A 19,442-nucleotide genomic window follows, 5' to 3' on the forward strand; every position below is an offset into this window, starting at 1 on the left:
GTCACGCTGACTCTGATACTATGTCAAAGGACCAACTCAACCAAAAACTTAAGCTAATGGTTGAGGCCCTAAAAATAATTTTATACTCTATCAATTCTTCATATTCTCGTTCATTTGTTTCTAACACACTAGGATCACTGGTAAAAGTTAAGGTTGATCGATTTGAGGAAGCAAGATAGCAAGAGCTACTTTGCCCATTACTTTTACATCACAATAACTCTAAATCAAATTGACCAAGAAGGGAAGTTATTTGTCTTAGAATTGGATCTTTGATTAGATTTTTTTTTAAAATTGTATCTTTGATAAAACTGAAAGCCAACAAATTGGCTCTCTTATAATGGGTAGGTATTTTCTTTCATTTTGTTACTAGGCTTTAGATTAATTGGAATCAATGACAGGAAAATGAGACGCAATCCTACAAGAAAATCTTAGTCCACAAGCTAAATAGGCAGATGAACACATAACCGGGTGTTTAGAATGTGGAGCATTTAGCATTCAAATACAACTCCAATCTTGCTTTGCTGAAGTTACTACATATATATGTCAAGATTTAAGCACTAGTTGATAACAATAAATTAGAAACATTTGATATACTTGTTTAATCATCATGCTTTTGAAAAATTCTAAAACATGAAAGATCAAATGGCATTTTAGTTGACTTAAAGAATTTGACTATTTAAATTGTGAATGGAGACATTTCTGCATAAATTATAAAGCCTTGGGATATGGAGAATCTAAGGAGAAAATCAGAGCAGAATCTCACAGCTACAAGCAGAAACCTAGCACTCACTATCTCATGTTGTCTATGTGACATATCTAGTGGATAGATTATTGACCCTCTTCTCTATTGGACAGTAGTTTAACAGTACTGAAGTTGGATTATTGTGCTTAGATTTATGCTTCATAGAAGTGGAAAAATGCGAATAATGTCAAAGTTATCACTGTGATATACATCGCTCTCAAATATTTGTAGGTCTATAATTGCATAGGATATAAATTTAGGGAACTAGGGAAGGAATTGTGGACATATGACAGTGATAAATTTGACATTGTTTGGAAATTTGATAGTCTAACCTGCAAGACTTAAACTTCATTAAGACTATTCAGAGTTTAACGAATCAACTCAATTTAATTTTAACGGTAGAACATTTAATTTCGGATTGTAATATTTTGAACTCTAGTATATAATCTATGGACACTTTCTGTACCCAAATAAAAACTTAATTTTAACTACCATAACAATCATTACCAAGAAAACAATTTAGAAGATTAGTCTTCCTACCATGAACACGAAACACCCAAATCATCTTATATATGAAAAATCGTAACAAAAGAAAGGAGGATCGAGCGTTTGAATCCTTCAACAAGCTGGTCAAAATTAATTCGAAAAAATCTTCAATAATTCGAGAAAAAGTTCATCGATTCATCACCATATATATAATCAATTTATCCTAGTAATTAGATAAAATTACCATTAATTTCACAATTAGCCTTGAACATGCATTAATTTCATAGGGACCAAGGGTTCAACTTCTGAACCAAAGATCACTCTCACTACAAGCTAGAGCTTACATAAATGTATAAATTAAAACAAGAACAACATTACAATAAAGTTATCATAAAGAGTAATTAGCCATATTAATTCATATACCTCAAACCCCAACCTAACTACAATGAAAAGAAACAATCAACAACTTAAAAGGCAACTCATAGAAAAGAGTAATTTAAAGTGAAACTACATAAACACCCCCCAAAATAAACAAGAAGAACAAGGTAAAAAAAAAAAAAAAGGGCCAAGATTAGACTAAGCCATATATATAATATATATAAGTGTATATAGTTTTAAGGATATGCACCATTTATAGGTACTATTGGATACTCAGACCAGCCAGACATTCCAGGAGAAGTCATGAAGCTATAACCTCCATAATTATCTGCTCCTCCAACAGGTGCTGAATCCAATATAGTTGTATGCATTGGAGAAGATAGTGATGTTGATCCAACCATATTACCTAAGATAACAGTACCTGAATTTTCGTTGCCGCAATAACTGCTGTAATTAGATGATGATTTTAACCTCTGATATAGCTCTAGAATATTGCTACTATTCCCATTTTGTTGAACATAATCTTGAATCCCAGATGAGAACCCGTTTACTTGGTGTTGGTTATTACTTCTTGGATATGATCCAAGTAAAGATGAAGCTCCATTACCATACGAATCTAACCCAAGAGTGGTGGTAGTATTTGAGTTTGAACCTTCAGTTTTAACACAACTATAAACACTCGAAAGCGGGTTAGGGTTAGGGTTAGGGTTATGGAACTGATTAGACCCTCTAAGCAAAGATAAGATGTGAGAGTTTTGTGGAAGTGAAGGCCAAAGGATTGGGTTATTATTATTAGGGCAAGATGATTGGAGCTCTGAATGATGATGAAGATGATCCAACAACCCATTTCCAAGATAACCATGGTTGCCATTAACTAACAACTCAGTTGATAAAGTAGCCTTGGCTTTAGCCATGGCATTTGTTGATGACTTAGCAAAACCTGAGGAAGTGTTTGAGCCACTTACTGTTGTGCTCTTGTTCTTACGACAACCACCTCCGATCGGAACGTTTCGGAGGGTTCCACCTTTAGTCCAGTACCTCCGACATGTCTTACAAAAGTGCCGAGGTTGAGTAAGATTGTAGTTGTTGTAGTAACAAAACTTGGTGTTTGTAGAATCACATCTTGGACACCTTAGATTTTGTTGGCTAGCATTAACCTCAGTGGAGTTGTTATTACCACCATTACCACCACCACCACTACTAGCTGAATTCGAGGCGTTCGCTAACGTTGCTGCTGAAGCTGTGGTTGTTGCAATGGAAGTAGTAGTAGTAGTAAGAATTGGTGTGGTAGAAGGACATGTTGTAGAAGGAGGAGAAGAGAAAGGGATAGAAATCTTTCTCTCACCTAAAAAACTTGTAGGAGCACTATTTCCTCCTAATAGTTCTTGGATCATCTCTTTAGCTCCTTTTTGATGATTTTTTTTTCTTAAATTTTGTGTTAAAAAGATGGTATAGGAAGGGTTTTTTTGAGATCAAGTAAACAAAGTGGAAAAGCAAAAGCAAGATGAGATTTGTTTCTATGTGTTAGTAACTTATGAAGAGAAGAAAGAGAAGAGAAAGTTTGGGTTTTTGCAAGTTTTTAGTTTGACTAGATTTGAGTTTAGTGTTAGCTATTCTTTGTGAGTTGGAAAAGAAAAGAAGGAAGGAGGATAAAAGGGTAAGTGGGTGGAAGCTTTAGTTGGACAGAGATATATACATGATGAAATTTGCTTTTTGGTTGTTGCAATTAAAATAATTAAAAGTTGATTTGAGGATTTTGGTTTTAATTTGAAATGTAGGTAGGTTCTTGGAGGGTAGTGTATGGAATTTTTTTGTCCTTTTTCACTACAATCTGTCCTCTAGCTGCCTCTACTTGCAATTTATTTCATTTTCTTATCTTGTAAAACATATTTTTGATAAACACATTATCATGATACCCTCATGATTTTGGATGACTATGAAACATTAACCAAGAACATGTGTTAACAGCCCGTGTTTCACATATCAGGTATTTTTAACCTAAATAGGCCAATCCTGTAGACCTTGCTACTTCTGTTTACTAGTTTCGTCCTAAGTTTCCTTTTTTCTTGTCTTGTTGTTTATTCTTTTCATGAATGTTCCAATATCTGAAAGGCTAATTGCTATCGTGATTGCAACTTCCGGCTTCGTATATCAGACGAACTGACGATCAAATAAAGCTATTACTTACTCAGATCAAATACGCTATGAGTACTTATACAACAAAATAATAATGTAAGTATATTCTAGTAAAGTTCGTCTCAAGTTAATTTGTTTAGAAAAGTTAATATTGGATATTCAATTTGAAAAGTTAAAATCGGATTAGACTGTTAAATACAAGACCTTCTAACCTCCACTAATACTATTTACTCTGCGCAGGAGTAAAGAGAATCGAGAACTGAGTAGGTTCATATCTTCCTCTGGCCATTCATTGGAGACGTTATACAAACTGTCATTTATACCTTGTATGAACTCCAAAAAAACTATACTAATTGTTTCTGTAAGATCAAGTGCCTTAAATCTGGTGAAAGAACGGCAAAAACGGAGTAGACGAGTGCTTACCCGGTAAACCCGGCAAGTCTCGCCCGACCGGGAAGGGTCGCCCGCCCATGCGGATTGACTCAGAAACCGGGCGAGTGACCGGGCATAAATATTGTCAAATGTGCTTGCGTGCCTGACCTGGCAGCTTGGCCCGGGAGATCGGGCGGGCGCCGCCCGATCGGACGATTTGGACCGGGAAACAGGGTGGCTGGGTTTTCGATGCGGGTTCGGCGATTTTGTATCTGGTTATATATATACTTAACTTAATCTATTTAAAAGTCTTCATTAGTGTTTTTACACATCTATAATTTGGAATTACTCAAAGAACAATAAAACTTTTCTCTCTCTCCGTCTGTGGACGTAGCCAACACTCCGTTGGTGAACCACGTTAAATCTTTATGTTCTTTATTATTTTCTTTATTCGTTATTTGTTCTTTCTCACATCCGTTATAACAAACTGGTATCAGAGCTTTTGGTTTTCGATCTAAGTGAGAAAGATGTATGGGATGAATGTGAAAATAGATAAATTTACTGGGAGAAACAATTTCAGTCTGTGGTAAATCAAGATGTGGGATTTACAGAAGCAACAAGGGTTTTGGCAAAGATGTCATCGGATTCAGTTACTACTATAACGACTCTCCTGGAGGTGAAGGCACATTCAACGATCATGTTGTGTCTCGCTTTGACATCATCAATGAAGTCGCGGAGGAGGAAACTGCATCTGGTCTGTGGTAAGTAGGAGAGTTTGTATATGAAAAAATCTCTAACCAACAAGTTTCTTTTGAAGCAACGTATGTTTAGTTTGCGCATGAATGAAATTACACCTCTTGGAGATCACCTAGATAAATTAAATACGAATTTGTGAGAATTGCGTAATATTGATGTTAAGGTGGAGGATGAGGATGCTGCTTTAATTCTGCTTGTGTCTTTACCATTGTCATATGAAAATTTTGTGTATTCTTTTATTGTTGGTAAGGATTATTGTCCCTAGAGGAAGTTAGATCATATTTGAATACTAGGAAATTGCGCCATAAGGCATCTGGTACTACATGTACAGATAATCAGGCCTCTGGAGTAGTGGCCATTAGTAGTACGGGACGTAGGAATTCTGGAAAAAAGAATTTGAGGAATTCAAAAATTCCAAAGGGGATCCTAAACCTAATGACATCTGTAATCACTGTAAGGAGTAAAGGGCATTAGGAAAAAGGAATGTCCTAATAAGGAGCATCATAAAAATAAATCTAGGTACAGCAGAAATTAGGATTTTGAGGATGATCTTTCCCTAGTTGTTGATGAACACATGCATCTTTTGGATGTGTTAATTCTTGATTCAAGGGCATCTTATCATATGTGTTTGCACACGGAGTGATATATGAAGTATAAACAAGCTGATGGAAGTGTTACTATGGCTAATGGTGAAGTTTGCAAGACAATTGGTATAGCGTCCATCAGAATTAGGACATGTTATGGCAAAGTTGGCAAAGTCTGTATTTTGAACAATGTTAGGCATGTGCCAAGGTTACGAAGAATCTGATTTCATTTAGTCCTCTTGACAACAAAGGTTTCAGTTTAAAAGTGAAGGTGTAGTGTTGTATGTCTACAGGGGTCCAAAGATAATTCTGAAAGGCGTTAAATGGGAGACATTATATGCAAGCCATCTGTTCGAATATGGTTCGACATGGTAAGTTCCAAGGTTGCTTGGACTTACAAACTATTCAAAGCTATTAATTGCCCTTCGGGGGCAAGTCTGACGTCTTTAGGGGCTAATCTGGTGTCTTGAGGGACAAATTTGGTTCTGGTTGTCTTTCAAGGCAAAATCTAGTTGGAGGGAGAATCTGGGCATTGTGATCAATGCATCTCGTTATCTGTTCATCTGTTATCTGGTTCGTTGTGAAAGGATTCAAGTCAAGGTGGAGATTTGTAAAATCGAGTGCCTTGAATCTGGTGAAATAGCTGCGAAAACGGAGGCTTCGGGAGCTCGCACGGTCAACCGGCCAGGTTCGTCCGGCGGGGAGGTGGGGCGCCCGCTCGGGCGGTTTGAACCAGGTAACCGGATGATATGTTCGTAAGTTTGGAGTTGTTTTTGCTGGCACGTCCAAACGGGAGGTGTCTAGCCCGACCAGGCGGTTTTGTCCCGGTAGACCGGGAGAACGTGATTTTGACACGGGAAAGCGATTTTCGAGTCGGGTTATACATAAGCTTTTAACTAATTCTATTGTTCGTCTATTAATCATTAATCACATCAGTAATCTAGAATTACTCAAGAGCAATAAAACTATTCTCCCTCTCTGTCCGTGGACGTAGGTAACACTCCGTTGGTGAACAACGTAAATTTGTGTTTTATTTATTATTTTCTTTGTTCATTATTTGTTCTTTCTCACATCCGTTCAAACTAAAAATGAACAAAGAAAACACTCACAAATCTAGATTCGAGTGGTGGTCCACGTCAGGAAGAAATCCATCAACACTCACAAAATCACAATCTTAATCTGAAATTTCGTGTTCTTCGTTGTTAAAATCAGGTCAGCTAAATTTTGGTCTTGGCCGGCATGTAATCTTGGGAACTCTCCCCAAAGGGACGTTATGAAGACACAATAGGTTTTGCACTATATATCGGAGGGGTAGATATATTTAAGCCATCCAAGGAAGGTATTGCTCGTGCTGGAAAAGAGTATAAGTAAGCCATATGTTCGAAACTGGTTCCACAGGGTACTTTCAAGGTTGCTTGGACTTACAAACTATTTGAAGCTGTAAATTACCCTTTGGGGCAAGTCTGGAGCCCTTAGAAACTAATCTGGTGTCCTTTAGGGACAAATCTGGTTCTGGTTGTCTTTCAGAGCAAATCTGATTGCAGGGAGAATCTGGGCATTGTGATCAATGCATCTGGTGATCAGGTCATCTGTTATCTGGTTATCTGTCTCGTTGTGAGAGGATACAAGTCAAGGTGGAGATTTGTAAGATCGAGTGTCTTGAATTTGGTTAAAGAGCAGTGAAAACGGAGGAGACGAGCGCTCGCTCGGTCAACCGTGCAAGTCTCGCCAAACCGGGTGGGGTCACCGCCCAGGCAAATTGGCTCAAAGACCAGGCGAGTGATTGGGCATAAAGATCGTCAAATATGCTTGCGCGTCCAACCGAGCAGCTTGGCCCAGGAGACCGGGCGTCTGGGTTTTTCGATGCGGGTTCGGTGATTTTGTATCGGGTTATATATATACTTAACCTAATTCGTTTCAAGTCGTCATTTGTGTTTTAACACATCTGTAATCTGGAATCAATCAAAGAGCAATAAAACTTTTCTCTCTCTTTGCCCGTGGATGTAGCCAACACTCTCTTGGTGAACCAAGTTAAATTTGCGTGTTCTTTATTGTTTTCTTTGTCCATTATTTGTTTCTTCTCACTTTCGATATAACAGTTTCAACGGATATTAGATCACATATCATACAAGAACTCCAAATCATTCGGTAACAATTCTCTAGTAAGAGCATCAACCACTATACCATGAAGCAAATAACGCATCTGATTGGATTGACAATAATGTTGGTCACCTAGTTTAGTCCACTTTCTTTATTGATGATTGTAATTCTTCAGCTCCTAAATCAATATTTGTAACTGATAATTTAGGAATTTTCTTTGTGCGCAGGGTCTACTAACTAAATTTCTGGTCTTCTTAGCTTGTTAAAAAAAAAAGGTACTAGATCATATCACATTTAAAGTGAATAAATAGAAATTATTGAAGATATAATCTCCATCTGAACTAATATTCTAAATGATTCTTAGGATATCATAAGTTTAATGAATAACCTTCACCTCTTTGTCAATGGAGCTTAGATATATTTATCCATTGTGTTTTAGGTATAGCCATGAAGAACAGTAATATTCAATCCTAATTCACCAAATTTTAGTTACCATCCTTAGAAATTTACCAGTAAATAGCTTGGCATTTATTAGAAGTGAATACTCTTTCTATCCTAGAAGAATAGGCTACATATACAGAATTAATGCGCATTAAGCTAATCCAATACATAGATACTTCCTCCGTTATTTCATATTACTTGAAACATTTCTCGGACATGTTTGAAAATTGGGCTTGGAATTATTAAAAAAGTCTTTAATGAGGAAGAAAAAGTTTTTTTTTTATTATGCATAACTTTAATAATGCTGAAATTTAATAATAAATATCTATAATTTCTAGTGGCGGATCTACCTTAGAAGTAGGGGGCACTTGCACCCACTTAGTAGGAAAAAATCTTAAAAACTTTTTGAAAATGGATAAATCAATTAATAATATCTGATGTAGCAATATTTATAACGTCTGTCAGCAATATAAGTGACACCGGTTGCTATACATTAGTTCTAGATCTACCATTGATAATTCCCAAGTAAAAACTTCAAAAATTGATCGAGATAATCTAACAAGATTTCGCATAACTATGCTTTTCCTTAGGTTGAATTTCCAAAATGGACAATTAGTGTAAAAAGTCAAGCCGTTTCAAATATGTTGAAATGGAGAAAGTTATCAACTTTTAAAACTTAAAAGCAGTGGTTAGTGAAGAGGATAGATTGGAGCGAGGAAGTTAAGATATTAATCAAAGAAGTCATGGAAAAATTCCAGCAAATTAAAGTAATCTTTAATGAATAATTAAGCTAATATGAAATTTAGATCTGATCAGAATATCAGATCCCTTGGTAATTTGTAAAAGCACTAGCACACCCCAAAATAAAAAAAGGGTGTTTAGGAAGTGGCAAGTAGGATTATGAACAAATAATAATGACAAGTTTCAATAATAGGTGATGCAATCAATATTACTAAAAGAATAATCTTTGTTAGAGTCATTGGTGTTTCCATTCTTGCAGATGCCATTCAAAGGTAATGATTACAGTTCCAAGGTGGGGGAGAGAGAAGAAAGGAGGAATAAAAGAGCTTATCATGTGGAGCTACGTGTAAAGTTTTTTTTTGTTCTCCACAGTACTACCTTAGCCGAGACTTATGCCATTAATGGAGCTCTTCCATACATCATATACTCTCATGGATAGGATTTTTTTTATCATTTTTTTATCAATTTGCAAATTGAATACTCCCTTTATTTTTCCTGGAGTTAGAATATTACTTCCTCTGTTTCTTTTTACTTGCAACAGTTTGACTTTCACGCTTGCCAATGCATACTTTCAACCATCAATAAGTTTAATTACCGATAAATAAAAATTATAAAAAGTATATATTCGGAAAATATACATTCAGACGAATCTAACAAGATCCCACATGAATATGTTTTTCCTTAACTATAAATCACCAAACATAAACTAAGTAGAGTTGGTGAATAGTGTAAAAGTCAAACCGTTGCAAGTAAAAAGAAACGGAGGAAGTATATCCTATTTTGAGTCTCGTTTTGTAGCATGATCCTACTTTTTACTTTTAATTATTGTTAATTTCTGCACATGTATCAAAAAATTAAGAAGGGATTAGAATTCAAGATGAGATACAAAATGAGATATAAAATTAAATTTCGACTGATTAGTGGTGATTGGTGAGGTAAGGAACTCATATAAACATATTTTTTTTTTGAGGGGAACTCATATAAACATATTTTACAAGGAAAAAGCAAAAGGATATTGAATAAAAAAATCCCAAACTTATATAAATTTGTTTTAAAAAGAGCTGAATAAAGAGCAAAAAACAAAGACAAAAGGGGAATATTTATATTAAATCACGATAAAATTTACAATGCAACTAGGTTTATTGTGTGTATAGTGCACTGGAATTTATTTTCTTGCAATTCGGATGCTCGGGTTTTTAAGGATTTCCAATAAGCAATTGGTCGATAGTTGGATGCATCACATGTCATGTGTATATATACATATAGTTTGATAAGGTACATACAAGATATACTTGAATGTAGAAGGAATGCATTATATTACAAGAATGAACAAAGATTATCACTTCGAATATCAGTCAATCAAAGTGTATCTTTTAATCAATGATTCACCATTTCAATGGTTAATTTTAGTTCTATTTGTAGCAATATATATATATATAATACCCGTACGTGTAATGTGTTGCCCACAAATACTGATGATCTATTAATTCATGATGATATTAATCCATTTCAAGTCATAGATCTCTGTTTGGTTGCTGAGGTCTAAAGTTTGATCACAATCATGAAATTGAGCTACATCGGTCTAGCTAGCTATGGCCTAGGAGTAGTAACTAGCTAGGTTTCCTTACAGCCAACTTAACATATATAAGCGTCTAGTTTTAAGAATATATTTCTTCCCGAGCCACAAACATTATGCCGCCCTAATGATATCCACTAACATAGATCATAGTCCATAGATGAGTAGTAATCTGGATATAGTTTCATACCACAAATCCTATAAAGCTTATTTTGATAACATATTTTCCTTTGTATAAGAGAGGAGGATATAAGGGCCCACTTATAACCGAAATTATTAAACTAATGTTCTTCTGTTGTTTTATTAGAGAAGAAATTTTAATTAGCTTAACTTATTTTTCTACAACCTAGAAACATAGAATATGAATATCTATCGTGAAAATAAAGTAAGAGTTCTACCATTATTTTCTGAGAAAACTAAAGATAAGTGCTAAGCTTTGGCATAAGTCACATCTTCTCATTAAACATTGAAATCAATTTATACATTTTATAGGACTAAAGTCCTAATCCTACTCAACTTAGAACATAAATAATAACTCCTATTATTTGTATATTTGTATATTTGTATTTCCTAACACCCCTCTCAAGTTGGAGCGTGGAAATCACGAACGTCTAACTTGCGTAGCAAAAATTCAAATTTAGTGGGAAAATAAGACCCTCAGTCACAGCATCTCGAACAAAATGACAATCTGCTCCAATGTGTTTAGTGCAATCATAAAAGACATAATTTTTCGCAATATACAACGCCATATTGACTATCACAAAATAAAAGCATGCTTGCAAGATGCTGAACTCCAAGATCACCAAATAATTACCTAAGCTATTTCAATTCACACACTATAGCAGCCATAGAACGATATTCGGCCTCTGTAGAAGAATGCAAAACAGTGGGTTGCTTTTTAGTCTTCTAAGAAATCAGAGAAAAATCAAGCAACACGAACCATCCACTCAAAGATCGTCGAGGAATAGGGCAACTAGCCCAGTCAGAATCACACCACCCCTTAAGGTGGAGATCATTTATCAGAACGAAAATAAAATACTAGTCCTGGATTTTTCTTCAAATATCTAACCACACGAAGTGCAGCCTCCCAATGCACTACCTTCGGTGCCTACATAAACTAAGATAAAATGTGCACGACATACGCCAAGTCGGGGCGAGTCACTGCTAAATAAATCAACCGTCCCATGAGATGCCTATAACGCTCGGGATCATCAAATAAAGGGACATCAGCAATAACAATCCGATGGTTTTGCTCCATAGGGAAGTTTGCAGGTTCGGCACCCAATAATCCAGTCTTTGAAAAAATTTCTAAAGCACATTTTCGTTGACTCATATATAAATATTTCCTGGGAACTACGGGTAACCTCTAGACGAAGGAAATATTTCCGAATCCCCAAATTTTTCATTTTAAAACAAGTGCCTAAATAAGATTTGAAATTCAGTAGAGCTTTCTGATCATTGCCGGCCTGCAATAATCATGTTATCCACATAAATAAGAACATTAAGCTGAACAACCTTTCTAGTGAATGTAAATAATGAATAATCAGAATAGGATTGCGTGAATGCATAGGAGCGACGGACCGCAACTAGTTTTGCAAACAAACACCTAGGAGCCTGTTTCAAGCCATACAATGATTTTTTTCATCCTACACACCAAATTTTTATCATATTGGTGAAAGCCATGAGGAATCTTGGTATAAACTTCTTCCCGCAGATCTCCATGAAGGAAGGCATTATGAAAATCCATCTGATGGATTTTCCAATTTTTCACAGCAGCAATACCTAGAAAAGTACGAACAATAGTTATTTTAGCAACCGGGGCAAAAGTTTCATTATAATCAATACCTTCCACCTAATAATCCCCAAAAATAACCAAACGAGCCTTCAAGCGCTGTAAATTGTCGTGTTCATCATACTTCTCTATATATACTCACTTACTCCGTAAGGCCTTTTTGCCTGGAGGAAGAGGTTGTAATTAACTCCCATGTCCCTTGGTCTTCCAGAGCTTTAATTTCATCACTCATGGCCTTCCACCATTATTGCCTCCTTGAAATTTTTGGGAGGCTTACCCGCAGAAATCGATGTTGATAATTTGCGATGATTTTTAGAATTTTTTTCACAATTTACATAATGAATAATAGGATAAGAAGTGCTTGAGGACACTAATGAAGTTAATGGTCGCGTAGACGGACTTTCTTTTTCAAAACTATATGAGAAATAAAATCCTGCAATTTGGTATTCGGAATTTTCGTACGTCGTCTGCATCCCAACTCGACCTCACCCCCACTTCTTCCACACCCCCCAAGCATGTCATCCTTACACCCCACAAGGGCTCCTATCCGCAATAGGCAAGGCCTTATCATGTTGCCCCTGCATGGCTTCATCGGCCGGCAACACATGACGAGGAGATTCCCCACCAATAGGGGCGTCGAGGCGAGGGGCGCCTGAAAGGCGTGTTGCGTACCTAATAAAAGTAACCTAACTATTCCTTCTAACTAATGTAGTCGGGCAAGTAAGGGTCGAATCCCAAGAGACTAACTGATTCAAAGTAGCTAAATTGACTCTAATTAATACTAAGCAAGTAATCAATAAAAGTGATGATGAACTAATCTAAATAACTAAATCAAATGAAATTATCAAGAGTGAATCAAAGACTAAGGACATCTAGGTTTAAGTATCCCCACTAACACGAATTAATGCCACAAACAATTCCTTTTCCCTTAATTAACTAATAGATAACTCATAGGATGGACGCGCCCTAATAGTACTAAGGATTTTTTTCAATCAATCAATAGCTTCCCTAACAATGCAATCATGCCTATTTTCATGGAGTCATGCAAATAAAGGACTTTAGACATAGCATCCTAACATCCTAATAAATTCCATCAACTACTTTCGTGATGATATCCTTTATCTTAAATTAGGGTGCTAGATTCGATTAAAATTCAACTTTCGTCACAAAAATAATCACATTTAATATATACTATTTCTAGTCATAAATTGATAATTAAAACCAACCATAAAATAAATGAATCATAAATTAATCAAAATTTGGGAATTGGGAATTAAACAAGCGTCAATTCATGTTAGGGTTCAACCTAACCCTAGAATAGAAAACTACTCACACATGATGATTGAATAAACAAAATAAATATTAAAAGAAAGCATAGCATGATTAACAATAATAATAAATAGAATAGAGAAGAGAAAATAATACTTGAATTAATTGATGAAATTGCAACTTGAATGTCGAAAACAAAGACTTGAGGAAAATAATGGAGAATGGCGTGATAAACGTGGAGCGTCCAAGAAGAAAACTAAAACTCACGTTCTTTCTCTCTAAAAATCTCCCTTTTTCAAATTCTATCCAAAACCTATTTATATCTATCCAAATACAAGGAGTTTGACTAGGATTTGGACTCCTAAAACACTCTAAAACTAAGATTACGTAATATTGAAATTGGAGACCGCCATGGCCTTGCGGTAAGCTTGAAAGGACCGCCAAAGAGTGGCGGTTTATGCTATTTTTTTGTTCTCTTGCTATCAAAAGTCCATTTTGTACCTCCTTAGGCATGGTAATTAATGGTTACCAACACCATATCGCAATATATCTTCAAAATCATCGCCGGATAAAGCTATCAATCCATCTGAATGCTCCGCAATCATCCAAGCTTTTGTGCAAATCCCAATCAACTCCAATAAACGCCATAATCCTACAAAAACAAAACAAATACACCCGAGAAGAGCAATAGCAAAAAGTAAAGAATAATAGCTCTAAGAGATCAAATATATGGGAAAAATATGGTGAAAACACACAAATATATCACATAAAAATGAGTATATAAACGTGTTATCAGCGCCCTCGACCTCCTCGTCCACAAAGTCCTCAATCCGAGCCTGATGTCCCCCTTCATCCATCACGGGAACATCGGACACCAATTACATATTGAAAGGAAAATATGTGTTCAAAAATCTTCACGTCTTGGGAAACAAAAAATTCATGCATCTCCATATCATAAAGTTTCAAGCCTTTCTGAGTGTAGGGGTATCCTAAAAACACGCACTTGCGACTAGCAAACTTATCACCACCATGTTTAATATTATGAGCATTATCCAAACACCCAAAAACACGAATATGATTCAATGGAGGGGTTTCTTGATACACACATTCAAACGGGGTTTTATAGTTCAACACAACAGAAGGGGTTTGATTAATTAGGTGATAGGTTGCTAAGGCACAATCACCCCAAATTTGCAGAGGTAAGTTTCCTTGGAATCTCAAAGCACGAGCAACATCAGGAATATGTTGTTTTTTTCATTCAACACGACCATTTTATTGTGGGATTTTAACACATGAGGTTTCAAATATCATTCCATGTTCTAAAAAATAAGGACCGCATACAATTAAATTATGCACCATTGTTACTGCTAACACGTTTAATGGTATGATTAAATTGCCGATCCACCATAGCCACAAAATTCAGAAACACATTTTGAACTTCAATTTTAAATAAATAAATCCATAAATATTTAGAGTAATCATCAACTATAGTTAAAAATAAGATGCACCACATGTGGAACGAGTCTTGTAGGGACTCCATAAATCTAAGTGAACAAGCTCAAATATTATGTTGGCACGACTAGTACTAAGAGGAAAACTCGATCTAGGTTGATGTGAACGAAGGCAAATTTCACAACTGTATTTATTGCAACTATGATTAGTACTACTAACGCAAGGTAAAGCACGTAAAACATTTTCCGAATGATGACCCATCCGTTTATGCCATAAGTCGATAGAAGATTCTCCATCAATTGCCATAACCTTCACTTTTGGGACCCCCAAGAAAATGAAAAGTCCGTCCTTGCGCTCACTCGCTCCAATCAGGGTCCTCGTCTTGCGATCTTGTATCACAAATATAATATTAGTGAATTAAACAATACAATTTTCTGATTCAAGGAGTTGAGGAATGCAAATCAAATTGTAATCAAGTTTTGGAATGTATAAAACATTATAAAGTTCTAAATTTCCTGGAAGCACCACACTTCCTGCATATGTGGCATCTGTAGAAGTGCCATAGGGAAACCCAATTGGACAACCTTTAATTTTCTGCACATCCTGTAAATATTCAAAAGTGCCAGTAACATGGTGTGTCGCTCCGGTATCCATCATCCACATAGGCTTACCTTGGAGATAATTTTTATTTTTAGGAGCATTAAATAAGTCAAGGAGGGTTTGCCATGAAGACAAATCGGCTAGACGTGAAGTCTCCACATCTTTTGGGTAGCCTCTAGGTTGACTGGTTTGAGCAGCAGTTTTGTGTAAGGGTGTGCACTGGTCCAAAATCGGACCGGTGGATCGGAATCTGATTTTTTTTGGACCGACAGTAATATTCCGGTCCAACCCGGTTTTGGACTGGTTGAAATTCGTATTTTTATTATTCAAAAAAAAATCTTTTTTGCTAAGGTTTAAACATATTAATAAATTCGATACATTCAAAACTAATAATACTAAAAGCAATAATTTTAAAGGTAATAAAGATGAGGTTTTAACTTTCTAACTTTTCTAAGTTTTAAAATTTTTTTTTAACCTTCAAACCTATTTTTACAAAAAAAAAAATCATATCCACTCTGGGTTTGGACCAGAAACCGAACCGAAATTTTCTAGTCCTGGTCCGAAATTGCACACCCCTAGTTCTGTCACCACCACCTGTGTTGGTTTTATTCGCACGCACAGACGACGAAGAGCAGCGAGTGTTGTTGCATCCCCCGCGTCCGTCGCGCGAAGCGGGTGCGTTGCCACACCCTCCCCATGGGCGATCGCCCCACCACTCCGGGCACCTGTTGATCTGAAAGCACCCAGAGATGTCGTGGCCGACCCGATTACAGTGGGCACAAACCTGTTGTTCGCCAGAACCGCGACAAGAGGTGCGGGCTTCAATTTTAAAGGCCACCGCGTCAGATTCGGCAAAAGTTGAAAGAGAGGACCCTCGAAGAGCTTCTTCCTCGGCAACCTGGTGGTAGGCCGGAGTCAACGACAGTAAGGGATCTTCTGACAAATCTGGGTTTATTTTAGTTGGCTCTTGATACCATGCTAAGATTTGGGCATATGTCACATCTTCTCATTAAATATCGAAATCAATTTATACATCATAGAGGACCAAAGTTCTAATCCTACTCAACATAGAACATATATAATAACTCCTATTATTTGTATACTTCTATTTCTAACAATAAGCATGATTAATGAATCTCTTTTGAACAATATTCAATTAGGCTATATGTAAATATGCACTACATTTAACATCATTCCTCCTACAATAGAACGAGTTATTAGTTCAAGAAATGCCTCAACTTGTTCTGTGTTTTATATTTAAATAACGGTTTTTTCACCAAATACCCCCGAGTTTTCATGAAATTCACCGGGTACCCCCGCACTTTTGAAAATACACGGGGTACCCCTCAGTTTCTGAACAATACACCCAAAGGCCCTTAATGACTAACGGCGGTTAACTCCGTTAACCACCGTTAGTCATTAACTGTTATTTTGTTGTTTTCAGCCATAATTAACTACTAACCCTAACCTTAAACCTAACCCTAACCCTAACTTAACTTAACCTAACTTCTAACATTAAGCCCTCTACTCCCCACCACCCCATCCACCCACCACCCCATCCACCCACCACCCAACAGACCCCCCTCCCCAACCTCACCCTACCCACCACCCCGGCAGACCCTCCTCCCCCAACCACCGGCCGCCCCCCTCCCCTAACCACCGACCGCCCCAGCAGCCACTTCCCTTTCCAGCAGCGCTTCTCCCTACCTCCATCTCACAACCCCCCTTTCAAACCCCACCATAGCAGGCCCTCCCCCACCACGTCGCGAGAACCACACCTCTCCCCCACCCCGTCCTGAGAACCCTACCCCTCCCCCTATCCTGTCGAAGTCGATGCTCAAAACCCCACCCCTCCCCTATCCCGTCGAAATCGATGCCCAAAACCCCACCCCTCCCCCACCCCGTCGAAATCGAAAACCGACGAAATAGTCTAGGAAGATGATCGAATTAACGAAGAAGAAAGAGGAGAGAGAGTTTGCGAAAATTTCGATCTTCTTCAGTATGAATTTGGGATTTGGGAAAAACAGAGGAGAGAGAGAGAGATTGCGAAAATGGGGTTGCGGCTGGCGAGGGAGGGGATGGGGGCCACGACGGTGGAGGGGAGGGGGTGCTGCGGAGGGTGGGAGGGTCGACGGTTGGGGGTCGGGGGTCTGTTGGCGTGGTGGGTAGGGTGTGGTTGGGGAGGGGGGAGGGTGGTGAGTGGATGGGGTGGTGGGGAGGGTGGTTAGGGTTTAGTGTTAGTGTTTAGGGTTAAGTTAGATTAATTAGGGCTAATTAGAGTTTAATTAGGGTTAAATTAGGTTAATTAGGGCTGATTAGAGTTTAATTAGGGTTAACACTAACGGCAGTTAACGCCGTTAGTCATTAGGGGTATTGGGGTGTATTATGTTGAAACTAAGGGGTACCCCGTGTATTTTCAAAAGTGCGGGGGTACCCGGTGAATTTTGTGAAAACTCGGGGGCATTTGGTGAAAAAACCGTTTAAATAATAGTTAAACAATTGTTGTAATTATTTTCCGTCCCACTGCAAACACCATAATATTTGATTCCTCTCAAATTGGATCCTTTTGTTGATTTTAATAGTGTGGTATGCTTAAATTGACGTGGTGTTAAATCTAAAACGCAGGAGGATGAGTTACGTTTAAGCAATCTAAAAGTGTTTTTGTCGATTTGAATGCTGCTATTATTTTCTTCTCTCTTGTGGGCAGAAATGTAAGTTAAGGCTATAGATGATGATAATAGTAGCAAGAAAAATAATTTGTCTCAAGTACGGATAGTTACTTGTTCTTATGCATACAATTGAACTGGCTTGGTGTTTTCTTTAAGTGCAACCTGAACTCTAGTTTGATCCTAGTACTTAAACTTGCCATAGAGATTAAACTCACCTAGGTAATTTGACTATACGGATGTTAGACGAATCAATCTTTAACCTTCAAAAAGTAATGAACTTGAATGAAGATTAAAAAAAGGGAAGTATGAATATTCTTGTTTGAATGCATTTTAATGTTGTAAGTAGGGGAGGTTTTATATGTGTTTTAAGTTGAATATCTTCTGCAATATGATCAAAATCTCCTCTTAAAATCATGGAATAAGTCGAGTATGTATAAGGAAAGACTCAGTTTGATTATGAGAAAAAAATCAAGACGTGTGCTTGAAACAAAGCGTGCACGAAAAAATCAAGACGTGCGCCTAGCACAAAGAGCGTGCGCGGTCGCACATGCAATCTTCTGGTTCCCGGAGTAGGTTGCAAGTGTGGCACGCAGGTAGCTTGCGTCGACGTGAGAGATTTTGCGACGACCCGATTTTGCAAACTGCTTACGTCCTGTGTCGACACACAAACTTGTGTCCGATGCAAAGTCCTGCACTTGGCACAACTTTTTGAGTTTAGCCACCGAATTCAATTATATTTGAATCCTTAAGCTTGGTAGCAAGATGGCTTTGCATATTTCGATAATTCGTTCTTAAGGAAGAAAGTTTCGTTGAGACTTGAGACAATGTGAATGGTTTAATTTGATTTACACCACTCGTCTCAAGTCATTGCCAGCTAAAACGTGTATCACAATAATCTGAGTTTTTTTTCAAGGTAAGATGAAATCCCTTGCAAGGAGAGGGGAAATTGGTGATCCCTCCCTATAATGGGTGAGACTCGATTCCAAGATTTTTGGGATCGAATATGATGCCAACATCATTAGTCTATCACCTACTGCTTATCACAATAGTTTGAGTTGCTTAACTAATTGTTTAAATCTAATTCGTTGTACAATAGAAAGGTATTTGTACAGTATAACAATTGAGAAGTTGGCTGTTTTATTTCTTTTGTACTTTGATGATTGATGTAAGCATTATTTAGATTTCATTTAAAGTTTCATTTTTGCAAAGATAATGAACATCTTATAATTGTTTATTATTTAATGATGGGAATGTATGGGACATAACGAAAACTAACAGCCTGTAGATCTTATCCAAACCATTAACAAATACCAGCTAAAATGTTAATGCATATAAGAGGTTACTCACA

The 19,442-nt window shown here is 37.1% G+C and overlaps 1 protein-coding gene across 1 annotated transcript; it reads right to left on the reverse strand.

The window, feature by feature from the left end:
• Positions 1-1,445: 1,445 nt before the first annotated feature.
• Positions 1,446-3,286, reverse strand: LOC104895597 (dof zinc finger protein DOF1.1). Its single transcript, XM_010682155.4, has one exon. It carries the CDS (start codon positions 2,998-3,000, stop codon positions 1,843-1,845), a length of 1,158 nt encoding a protein of 385 aa, XP_010680457.2. The 5' UTR covers positions 3,001-3,286; the 3' UTR covers positions 1,446-1,842.
• Positions 3,287-19,442: the final 16,156 nt, after the last annotated feature.

Source organism: Beta vulgaris, chromosome 6 (assembly GCF_026745355.1).
Source record: "Beta vulgaris subsp. vulgaris cultivar EL10 chromosome 6, EL10.2, whole genome shotgun sequence".
Taxonomy (NCBI): Eukaryota; Viridiplantae; Streptophyta; class Magnoliopsida; order Caryophyllales; family Amaranthaceae; genus Beta; species Beta vulgaris.